Below are 12,319 nucleotides of genomic sequence, written 5' to 3'. Positions count from 1 at the left end.
GCCTTATAAATCACAATTACTAAACATGAGGGCCTCTCCCATAGAACATACAAAGACGAGGGAACCTGTTGGATTTATATGGTTGGCTCTTTGATATTGCACATGTACCAACTGAATCTGCATCCTTCACTTCTAAGAATTTTTTCCTTGTCCTTGTTAAAATGAACAGAAGAAGAAAGTTTTTTCACAGATAAAGATACAAAGCAAATAGAAGAGACAGCATACCTGTGAAAGTAAAGCTTTACTTAGGGGTGGCAAGGATGAGTGTTATGTGTGTGTTGTTATTGAGAAGAGTAAGGAGTTTTCACTGCATTCAAATGAACACAACAGTTAATGATGGAAGATAACGGTGTGAATCAATTTGATTAAACTAGGAATTCAGTAAAATAGTATTTTTTTACTTCTTAATTTTTGGCGACCTAAAGATATTACTTGCCTGATTATGGCAGAAGGTGAGGTTTTGCTTCTAATTAACTAAGTTCGTTCCTGTATATTGACCAAGTGCAGACTCTGGGCTTTCCAAGTAAAGCCTTGGCAATTGGACTGTGCTGCATTTGATGGTGTGGGGCTGCATCATGAGCCACTGTGCAAGTGACACCTCTGCAAGAGAACTGCTGAGCTAAAGAGCAAAAAATGTGTGTCTGAAGGGGGTTCTGATCAACATTGTTCTGAAAACCACTAGAGGGAGATACTCACATGTCTATCAAAGTAAAGCAAACTGAGGCAGAACCAAAAGCTTACAGGGCATTTTTCAGAGTTAGTGTAATGAAATATTAAAAATTAATGAAATATTGAAATTAATTGAAATTTAGAACAGTTATTTTCACAGTAATTTATATTCTCTCTATATTTAAGGGAAGTTTCAATTAATATATCTTGAACATAAATGAAAAAAAAATCTTTAAATTCTGTTTGTTTCTTTTTTGAGTAATTTTGAAGTTTCTTATTCTGTATTTAAATGACGTAGTTTCTTGCAAACCTAGGAACTTTCACAACCATGGCAAAAGGTTGTAGGGAAAGGTGAAAGGCCTTTCTTTAAGCCAGTAGTATTTCACATTAAAATCTAGATTAGCATCTCATGTTCTTGCTCATGCTATTTGCTCTGTACACAGCTTTCTTTAATTAAAAAGCTACTGTCCAATGTACATAAAGCAGCAGAGACTCACCTTGAGCTGAATTCTTTATGCCCAAAATGTGCTTTCTACTGAAGGTGGGAAACACCCAGAATATAATTTTAGCTGATAAGCTTTTGGCAGCAGAAAGTTATAAAGGTAATTTTGTTCATCCATCTTGTTTTTAATAACTTTGTGATTTTGGAAACGGGTTCTCTCTGGACATTAATCTGTGTAGTTATATTAAAATCACTGAAGCCAACACAGATACAATCCAGCTGATCAGGTTCACTAACCTGACAGGTTTTTTTTTTACTTTTCATCAAGGATAACAAAATAGTCATTACTTACTCTTACTTTGTACATGCACACTGGTTTTGTTTGCTATGCCTGTGACTAAAGAAAATAACTGTACAAGTTTTTAGCCCTCACTAGGAATGTCTTACTTCCATCAGCTTCCAGGTATGTCAGTGGGAGCTTTGAGGGTGATCAGCAGTCCAGGCAACTGGATATATCCCAATGGAATTGCCTGTGTCCCCAGTCTGTGCATGGGGAGCTCTACACCTTTGACAGCTTTGTCTGGTAGTCCAGACAAAGGAGGGTAACCCAAAATTTGTGAATGACCATGCGTTGAAACTAGAAATTACTCTTGAGTAAAAGCAAAGGTGATCACAATGTAATATGAAACATTTATAATACATGCTTATAAAAGGTATGACTGAGGTAATCCATTGGTATCAAGGCTCTTTGGGCAGACATTGTTTTATAAGTCAGAGTAGCACAGTGGGTTCTGATGAATTATTATCATTTAAAAACAAAGTTTTAGTACATTAAATAGTTATAGTGCACTTCTAAAGGAGAAACAAGTACATTTATAGCCTTGGTGTATATGTGTATATATGTATTTATAGTTCCAAGTGTATTTTTAAAACTTTGGACTGGCAGTGTCTTCAAGGAAATGCTGATGTATAGCAATGAGTATGTTGCTTTGATACTTAAAAATGAAGGTATGGTTTTATAAAAGCATTCATTTCCATTCTGAAAGTACTAAATAATTTTCATGGCATGTGATGCTGTAGAACAGGCTTACCTAGACTTGTCCTAGTAAGGCATGACATGAAGAAGATGACATTTGGATCTGACACTTCTCTACCTCAAGCATGCAAGAAAATTTGATGTAAGGAATGCAAGAAATTTCTCATACACTTCTGGTGAAATGAAAGCAGCCTACAACAATTCTTTCCAATTTCTTTTACAAGTGTCTCTCTCTTCAAAGAGAATTTATACACAGACATAATTTTGAAGACAACAAAGAGAGGACATCCCCAGCTGATCTGTTATTCAGGATTTGTGTGATTAATGTCATGGGCTGGAAAATTTCAGTGAAACTGCCTAAAAATAATTCAGTGTCTAATTGCGAAGAGGTAAAGATAAGATAATGTAAAGAGAAGATAAAACAATGCTGTATATCTTTGTTATAAGATACTTGAGAAGAAATCTCAAAAATAACATTAACATGAAACAGCTGAAAAGTTTTCTTAAGGCTCAAGAAGACGGGAAGCATTTTTAAAAAAAAAGCATTTTGAAGACCATTCAAAACTGACATTTTTCTCAATCTAGTTTTAAATTGGGGTGGAATCCTGCTTATTTCAAGGGGACTGTTGATAGTTTTAATTCATGTAAATAAACACAATCAGATTTTGTCCTCTTTTTTATCTTATATTTTCACATTTCCTGTAGTTTTGACAACAGTGAGAGCACAGAAGAAAATTACAATGTGAAATTCTGTGGGGAAAAAATTAATTTAGATAGGATTTACTGTACCTTCTTTGCCACGACTATTTTTGTTTTAGCTTAGGACACAAAAGAATTAACTGATTCCAGAGACAATATTTAGAAATTGTTCTTGGCAGAACTGCTGGTTTGCCACTGCAAATTGGTCTACAAACCTCAGAAATTTGATGTGGCTTTGATCAACATGAGGTTAAAATCTCACTAAGCTTTAAATATGTGTGTAAGCCTTGTATGCTTTTGTGTAGTGCAGTTTAATGCTGTCGTTCGTAATAAGATGATGCCTGTCCTGCATGAGGCTTCCAAGATATTCTCTACTGTTGTGAATTGTGAATCCTTTAAAAACTTCTCTGTGTAGTCTTAGGGAGAGGGGAAAAAAGATACCAAAATACTTCATTTCAACCCAGTAGGAATATTACATTGTATGACTCATGAATGTAAGAGCAGTTGAGAAATTGTGGTGTGGTTTAAAAAAAACCAAAACTCATAGAGCAAATAGACATGGACAACAGAATGGAAGGTGTTTTCAAAAAGACGTGGTGGTAGGATTAATTTATCAACATAATTTGCAGTATTTGGTCTAATGCAAGATGGCTTAAGCTGAGTCCTGTATAACTCTATATGAGGAGGCCTTCTTGCTATACTGGATGCCATTTTTGCTATAAAGGTATTTTCCCTTCATGTTATGCACAATTTTGTTTAAGACCTTCAGTTTACTACTTATATTCTCCAGACATGTCCTGTCTGTTGGAAATTTTAAATCTCCTGCTTTGCTTTCAACTCTTTCTTCAAAGATGACTCTTCTAAGTAATTTCAGTGATAAGAATAATAAATACCAAGAGGTAACTCTGAGTACCATTCACTGAATTCATGTGAGAGGAAGCCTTTACTGATAATTCTGTTTTTAATGGTAGTCACTGTGAGGAAGAAGCAACAGGGTTATTTTTAAGTACTTTAAATAGAAATAAAGCTGCATGACAAGACACAATGCAGATGCAAATAGTGACAGAGCCAAACTAAATAAACCAGAATGTTCAGTGCATCTTGAAATCTTAGCATCCTAGTACAAATCTGGTGCAGCAGAGTTCACTTAGGATTTCTTGTTGACCAGAAACCTTAGGAATTTTGAACTTGTACAGTGCAATCAACCAAAAATAAACCAAACCAAAAACCAAACCAAACCAAAACAACAACAACAAAACCAAATAAAACAGAAAGCCTAATCCAAAACTATACAACTAAATTATAGAGCTAACACATGAAGGAGCTAAATCTGGAAAAAAACTACTGTTAATAAAGAATGGCAACCAACATGAGGTCTTTGCTTTAGGACAAAATGAATTTTTATTTCTTTCTAAGGAAATTGAATGCTATTTTTTGAAGTTTTTTTGGGCTTGGGATTGTTGGGGGTTTTTGCATCCAAGTTTCTAAAGGAGACTCTTGGTGAATGCTATAATTCTTGATAATGTACTGAGTCTACTTTGTCTGCTTTATCTGATTTTCCATATTTCTTCCCAAACTGTTTTGGAAACCTACCAGCTTTAAAAAATGCATTGTGCGCAAAATAAATAACATTATAATTCTCACCCATTAAAGCTGGTATAAAGAACTCATTGAAGGTCTTTCCTATGCCCTGTAATTTCCAAATTCTGTCTTTACACCTCTGTTTTGAAGGAGTTGCCCTAACATCATATTTGGCTTTGTGGTTTTAATTTAGTCAAAAAATTTCTATTATCATTTCAGTGTATTCTGCAAAGAGGTTACAAAGAACGCCTTTATTCCCCCCCGTCCATTTCCTGTTTATATCTGATCTGCCATTTTTATGTACTTTCTTGTTCTTGCCCATTTGAGTAAACTTGATGTCCTGCATTGCTATTCTTACAAAGCTGGGAAGTTCTGCTTAAGGAAATTTGCTGATAAATTAAACATTGTTTAATGACTCTTTCTTATTTATCATGATTGTACTTTTTATAGACACGCACACACCCACACACACCTACCCCAGCCTTGTCTTAATTAACTATTAATTGCATATGCCTCAGTGGCATGTCAGTCGGAACCAGGAGCTTTTTCTTGACTGTTGGCTTTCCTCTGCTTTCTGTTGTATATTTTTTTTTTAATTTCTGTGCCAGCAGCCAGCCTGTTACTGTTCAGACTCAGTTGTCTGTCCTTCCCTGCACATATTGCTCCTGTTCAAGAAGTTTCCCCAGTTGCTAATATACCTGAATTCCTTTCCACCTACATTGTTTTCTTGCCCTTGGAGGCTTGGAATCTTTTGGAATATGGAAAGTGTCTTTTTATACCATGGTTACAGAATACTGTGAAAACAAGAGAAAGACCAAATATTTTCAGCCTTCAGAGCTACCATGAATCTCAGACAAAGTGGAGAGGGGAAAATTTTCCTGGTGTTTTAGGTACTAATCAGAGTTTGTATCAGTCTTGAGAAACAAGGTTTAAGGTGTTACAGGCTCCAGAACAGGTATCAAATGTATTTCAGTCAGACTAAAGATTAGGTCCATCATGTGAAGGGTATTAAGCATTATAAGTAAAGAGAGAGCAAAGATCAGCAATTAATGGTGGAGAGGAATGAGGAAGAGTGATGTGATTGCTGTGTGGCATAAGGAATAGTTACTGATGCATGACAGCAGTGCAGCTGAGACAGCTTCAAACTGCATCAAGCATGTACAAGTAGTGCAATAGAAAATTTCCTTGTCATACTTGAATAGAGCACCAGAGGCAGAGAAAAGATTTTCATTCTCTTTGATCATATCTTCACCTGCAGACCATATTCATTTTATTGTGCAATCATTTGATGACATGATGAAATGGACATAAACATATTTTTGTGTTTGTTTTCTAAACTTGAAAAGTTATCTGTTCTTCTATCTTTTCTCACAATAAAGTCATACTCAGAATCTTAAAATGAATGCAATTTTAAGCAATATAGATGGTGTTTACTGGGGCCCCCAGGTATATTCCACAGCATTTCTTGATGGATGGTGTAAGTATCCCATCTAGTTCATAAGTTTGTGCTGTAAACCTTTAAAGTATTTAATCCTCCCATGTTTATAAATTAATAGTGCCACTCTTTGTATCAAAAATCAGAGGAACTTCCAGGGATTATTTTACTGTTATTTTAGCAAAATAAAACGTATAAGACCAAAAATGATGCCTCAATGACGGTTCAAAATATTGAAAGCTAAGCTGTAGGTTACCTCTCAAGCAGCTTCCCTGTAATTAATATTAAATGATTTCTTCTCTTCTTGTCGACAGGAAGATTCAGCTGACTGCGGTGGGGCCTCTGGTCTGAGTCCATCACTGTGGTCTATGGTAGCAATTCAGTTGGTCCTGCTTTGGCTGTTATGTGGCAGCAGACACTGCCAGTTATGACCTTGCTAAACCAAAACCTGCATAACTTAATCGAGACCTGGCCAAAACGATAGCCTCAGTTCCATTTTCGAAAGGGTCAGCTACTGAGACAGCAGCAGAACAGCAGCGCTCGTGTCTGGTTATCGCGCGTTGTGAGACTCATCGGGGCGCCACGATGCCTGCATGTTGGAGTGTCAGATCCTTAACCGTGTGTGAATGCTGCATCATCCACGCCATCCAAACAGATTTCTGTACCTGCCCCACTGGGGAAAGCTAAAACCTTCTGTTTATTCATTTGTTTGTTGTTGTAATCTTGATGACTTCATGTAAAAGGGCTCCCCTAACAATAGCTTATGTATATGGTTTTCGTTTCTTTTAAGCTTTGGATATCTTGAAGATTTATATTCTTTTACATGAACAGTTGTTTAAAAACCAAAAAGAAAAAGACAAAGGAAAATGTTCTCCCCAATATAAATTACTAGCACCGCAGTGGCTGCTTTTAACATCACTTTTGTCCAAACTTGTTGAGTAAAATGAAAATATTGGCCAGTCTTCACCAGAAGTTCAGCATGATTGGAATGCTTTATGATGAGTGGTTAATTTTCCAAAATGAATCCTACAGCCAGCTAAGCTTTTGTTGGTTGATATTGTATGTAGAAAGGAGGGAAGGGAGAAAACTACTGTTTTTCAAAATTCAAAGGTACTGGAGAGTGTAACTAAAAAAGTGATTTTCATCTTAAACTTGGTGTAATCTTCTGTCAGAAAAAAAATTGTTAATTTAAATGTAATATTCACCTCCTTTTCACAATGCAGTTACATATAAAGCTAGTAGAAATTCTTCAAAGGCTGAAACAAAAATGCTTGTGAATAAAAAATGTCTTTGTGATATTTGAATGTTGGTTTCCAGGGGTATTTTGCATGATGATGATGCTAAGTTATTGTTTTTCAGTTTGTTTTCTTTGATGGTAGAGTATAGTTCATTGAAAAGATAACAGAGTGATTCTTGTATTGTGTGAGAAATTGAACATTGCAATGTGTTGCAATCAAATCATATTACATTATATTATGAAACAGAGCTCTGAATATACTGTGCAATGAAAAAGCTGAGAAAATAGGGTAAATATAGCTATTGTAACAAAATGGTTGAGGTGGATTTTTTACAAAATAGTGATCTCACATGAAAACCTGTGTACAGATATTTTAAGAATATAAAAATCAGATTTAACACATTTATTTTTGGAAGTATATGTTCTCTAAGGTTCATATCAGGTTCCCCCTTTGTTTCCTTCATATAAACCCACCCATAATATTAAAACTTATGCTGTTGCTATTTAGAATTGAAAATAGCATATTTAACAGCCAAATGACCTGGTTGCTGCGATTAGAAAAAATATAAACAAATGGGGAGCCTTGAATCTATATGTATGCACATTGATACTTGATTGTGAATAATAACTCTAGAAGTTGTTTTTATACAACCTCATTGGTGATACAGGTTGGTGCAGTAAATTACAATATTACAGTGTAGCATAGTGTTGATGCAAAATATGATTTGTGCTTTTTTTTCTAGTTTTCAGAACTAAACAGTATTGCAAGACAGCTAAACCAATGAATGTGCAACTCTGCTGGTATTGTACAGTTCTGCTAACAACTGCAATATGCAAATATTAATATGGCACAATACACTAGCTCATTAAAAAATAAAAAAATGCAAATCATCGGTATGTATACGCTGGCAATTGATTGATATAATTTTGATCATGCCAAAAGCTTAAAAAATGATTGGGCATGCATTAATATCCTATGAAAACTGAAGAAGCTACTCCAAGCCATGGCATGGCTTGAATGATCAGATGTCTACTGTGGTTGTACTCACGGCTGGTTCATTGTTTTTCATGTACCTTGGCTCCAGCTGTGTATTTTCTCATGTTTGGAAATACAGTGAGTGAAAAACAGAAATCCTGATCTTTTGATCAGCGATAAAATCTAGGTTTAAAAAAAATATACCTAGCAATGTCAGAGGGTAAAAAGTACAATTAACTGTTTTGGATGACTTCAGGTCCTCCCCAGGGAAGGTGAGCTAATGTTGATGATAAGGGTGAAGATAAACTTGGAGCTCTTCCTTGTGGTCATAGTGCTGTAGTTCTGTTCACTCTAGCACCAATTACCACCTGATAAAAAAATTGGTTTGAGTGTTTCTAATGCCAAGACTGCATCCAGTGATTTTTCTTGATGTGGTCAATTGACATTTTATGGAAGGAACAAGTTTTCTAGGATTAGGCCAATAATTACTGCGCTCACTGCTTTTACTCTGAGGTTACTTTAAATACTCGTTGGTTTGCGTTGTGCTCTTTTAATTTCATCTTATTATTGTAAATTCTCTATAGTTTTCACTTAGCTTCCCAAAAGAAACCCTTCATGGACAAGTTGCACTGTTTAAAACACTTTGCTGGTAGGCCATATTCAGAGTTACTTTATAAGTATTTGATTGGAGTTTGTTGGAAGAAAGAAAGATGGCACAAATTCACACTGCCACAGGAAACATCTGTGGCTTTTGCTCTTATCCCACTTCCCTTAGAGTGCTCAGGTGCAAGAGGAGGGAGAAGCCCATGCCATGCAGACACACAGCCCTCCTGGGTGATCCAAAGAGGGAAATGCCCTTTGTTCCTCTCCTCTGCCCCTCTATATGACCTGAAGAAATGTGTTCTACATAAACATTTAGCCTTCCAGCTAACATTATGATGTTCTATATAAACATTTAGCCAACATGATTCCTATCTTATTAATACTTTAGAAAGTAGTATTTTAAATACTTAGAAATTATATATTATAGTATATTCAAGTGATTGTCAAGACTTTTTTTAAATACCCCAATATCTGCAAAATGAAAAACATAGACCAAAAATGCAATCTGAACTTCAGCTATCTCAAAATGTCAATACCAGTCTGATAGAAATAACTCGCATGAATAAATTCTCATGCAGAAGAGTATCCTTATTCTCACAGTGCATCATAGTCATCTTCTCTTATCTTTGAAAGAAGAACCTTGATCCTAAAGTTTAAATTAAAATATTTTAAAATATGATATACTGTAAAAAGCTGTGGTTTTTAAAGTCAGATACAAGGCTCTGTCAATGGATGCTCAACTACTTTAAATAGCATGAAGGGGACTGTTGGGACTGGTTCAGTTCACACAAAAAGTCATGCAACGTATTGTACATCTGACAAGTAACCCCCAGTAAAGTTGTTACAGCATGGTACTGTGCAAAACATGATCTGAGGACTTAACATGAAAGGTTTCTTTCTAGTTTTTTTTTTCTTTTGAACAACCAGCATTACTGCCGAAACACTGACCGTGGTCCGTATTTGTAACAGGTTTTTAACATGACATAGCAGGTCTGATTGACAAGATTTTAAGGTCCTGTACCTTTAAGACTTTAGTATGATCTTTTTCATGTTTCTAATGCTTGAGGCTTTACTGCTTAACTTGACAAAAACAACAGTGTTGCTGCCATTTGTAAGTTTTCCTACAATATTCCTTTTATTAACTTAAAACCTGGCCTTACTGGTTTCAAATAGGCAGTATCCCTTTTAAGTGACCTTTGCAACCCAAGTGTTACTTGCTGTGGTTGAGAGCTTTTTGCTGTCACAGAAGAGACATTAAAACCTTTTTTTCCCATTAACACATAACAAACATGCTTAGTACAACTTAATTCCAAAACACAACCTCAGTACCACTGATCCAAAAATTCAGATGCTAGCACACTGGTTATTAAGAAATATATTAATGCCAAAAAGGCATTGCAATGCACTCCAGTGTTTTTGGAATGTCAACCTAAGGTGAAATCTTAATAACTCCTTTCTTGGGATAAATTTTACCCTAACTTCATCAGACATCCAAGCCTTTAACAAAGGCCACATTTATTATTATTTTGTTCATACCACAATGTTAATATTGTTAATACTCATTGTACACTACTGTAAAAAGATTAAAACAAAGCATCTGAATACAATTCAAGACTTTTGAAAAGTTAGCCTCACCCTGTTCCCAGCTACTTGAATCTGTCCTGTTTATGGTTTAAAAGAAAAACATCATCATGAAGAAATATTTCACTGAGGCTAAAGGGATACTGTCTTGTTCAGATGCCATGAAATTGCGATTGTGATCTGACAAAGCTGTCTTCTCTTCTTGTGTTGTATGGAATGTCTGGATCATGCTTTCTGGGATATTTTTATTGAAATGCTCAGTGTGCGTTTCCGCAAAAAAAGACTTGGCTGCTCTTACAAGGCAAGCAGGTCTTTCTCCCTTTTCTTGTGTTCTCTTGACACTTTTGTGGAACTTGACAAGCCTGGAAAAAAAATAATTTTTTGTAAAAATTTGTACAATAATGTTATAAAAAGTTTATAATCCTAGAACTGTTGTGTTAATTATTGTGCAAAAACAGTATATTCAGAATAAAAGTTTATCATTTAAAATCAACAACTATTTTATTGTTTATTCTGTATAATAAAAACATGTAAATAAGCCTATATTATTTGCTATATAATACTTCTGTGTTTCATGTAATTAAACCTAAGTGTCTGAGGAGAGTGAAGACAGTGACTTAATGCAGGTCCTCATGGGGTTCAGAGAAGGACACGCAGCAACCTTTAATTTCTGTTTCATTTGTGACTCTGAAAATTAAAAAAAAAAAAAAGAAAAAGTGAAAAAAAAGAAAAAAACAATGAAAACTGAGGGTCTATAAAGCTCTCAGTAAATTAAGAGTCTGAGACAGCTGAAATATTCCTGTTGTCCTGAAACAATTGCTTTTGGAAGGGGTTGCCATTTGCTAACTTATAAACACTGATGAAGTCCAAGGGTTCATTCACATGGAGAAGCAGAGTAAAATCAGATGGCTCAGATGGGTCCTGCCCAAGTTGTTGTCCCCACCTCTGACCAAAACTGAGTCATGATCCAGTCAGCTTCTGTACTGCTGCTGTTCTTAGCTGAGGACTATAATTAAAGTGGATGGATGCACCTCAATAAACAGGCTTGGGGTGCTCAAGAGGTTCTTTGCTGGGTTTCAGACTTCCTGCAGGGGCACTGGCAATCTCTGAAATGCAGGGCAGAAAGCTGAAAGTAGCAACTGCTTTAGAAGCCTGAATTTAATCCTTGTCTGCGAGTGTGACACAGCCTAGAGAGAATGGCAGTTGTAAAATTCTGATGGATTTACTGGATCCCTGAGGAGTAGATAAGAGAATAAGAAATCAAATGCAGATTCTAGTGCTGCAAAGTAGTAGATCACCCATGTGGAAATGCTACAAGGGCATGACACTGTGCATCAACATCCAGAGATTACCAGCCTCAACTAGATTAAACATTGCTTCCTAACTACATGATTATCCCCACATGCTGAATGCACTCATCCATGTTTTCTGTAGGCTGACTACCATTGAGATGTAGAAATAAATAAATCCCCAAATCCCTTTCTTGTGCATGTTTAGTTTAATTGCTGCATTAAAATGCACTAGTCATTAAGTAAAGGAAAGGACACTCTTGAACAACATGGTTTTTAAACAACAACAAGGTTTTCCCCCCACACTTCTGGAACTTATAAGCATCTTTGACCTCATCAGTTTAATATGGGAATGGCTGCACTGCAGTGAGATATTCTATATTCATCCCTTGTGCAAATCAAACCAGAATGCACTTGGCCTGTCATATAGCATTATTTTGAGAGATGACTTCACATTGTCCAACGCAGCTCTATTGCTGCTGATCATCTACAGAAATCAAGACATTAGATAACATGAATATTACAAAACACCTTTATTGTCACATCTATTAATCCAGTGTTCCTTGTAATGCTTGACTGAAAAATGCCCACCCTAAATGGTACATTTTCTCTGTTGCAAAAGACATTCAGAACGATGTCTCTCTTTCCAATAATTTGGAAATATACAAATATATTTTTTCCAAGATGTATATGGGGGAAGATGAATGAATACTTTCAGGATAATTGTTTAATCTAAATTCTAACTGTATTTCTTCTAATTTTTTAAAATAT

At 35.6% G+C, this 12,319-nt stretch overlaps 1 protein-coding gene across 7 annotated transcripts in view; it reads left to right on the top strand.

The window, feature by feature from the left end:
- The window catches only part of CACNA2D1 (calcium voltage-gated channel auxiliary subunit alpha2delta 1), a 368,348-nt gene extending 357,596 nt beyond the window's left edge, over nucleotides 1-10,752 (top strand). For all 7 annotated transcript variants that reach the window (XM_030960743.1, XM_030960744.1, XM_030960742.1 and 4 more), the window contains one exon: nucleotides 6,177-10,752. In XM_030960743.1, the coding sequence (XP_030816603.1) occupies nucleotides 6,177-6,213 (37 nt within the window). In that variant the 3' untranslated portion in view covers nucleotides 6,214-10,752. The remainder of the gene's footprint in view (nucleotides 1-6,176) is intronic.
- The last annotated feature ends 1,567 nt before the right edge of the window (nucleotides 10,753-12,319 follow it).

This window comes from Camarhynchus parvulus, chromosome 1A (assembly GCF_901933205.1).
Source record: "Camarhynchus parvulus chromosome 1A, STF_HiC, whole genome shotgun sequence".
Classification (NCBI taxonomy): Eukaryota; Metazoa; Chordata; class Aves; order Passeriformes; family Thraupidae; genus Camarhynchus; species Camarhynchus parvulus.
The sequence above is the reverse complement of the archived record's forward strand: the minus strand, read 5'-3'. Positions and strand labels throughout refer to the sequence as shown.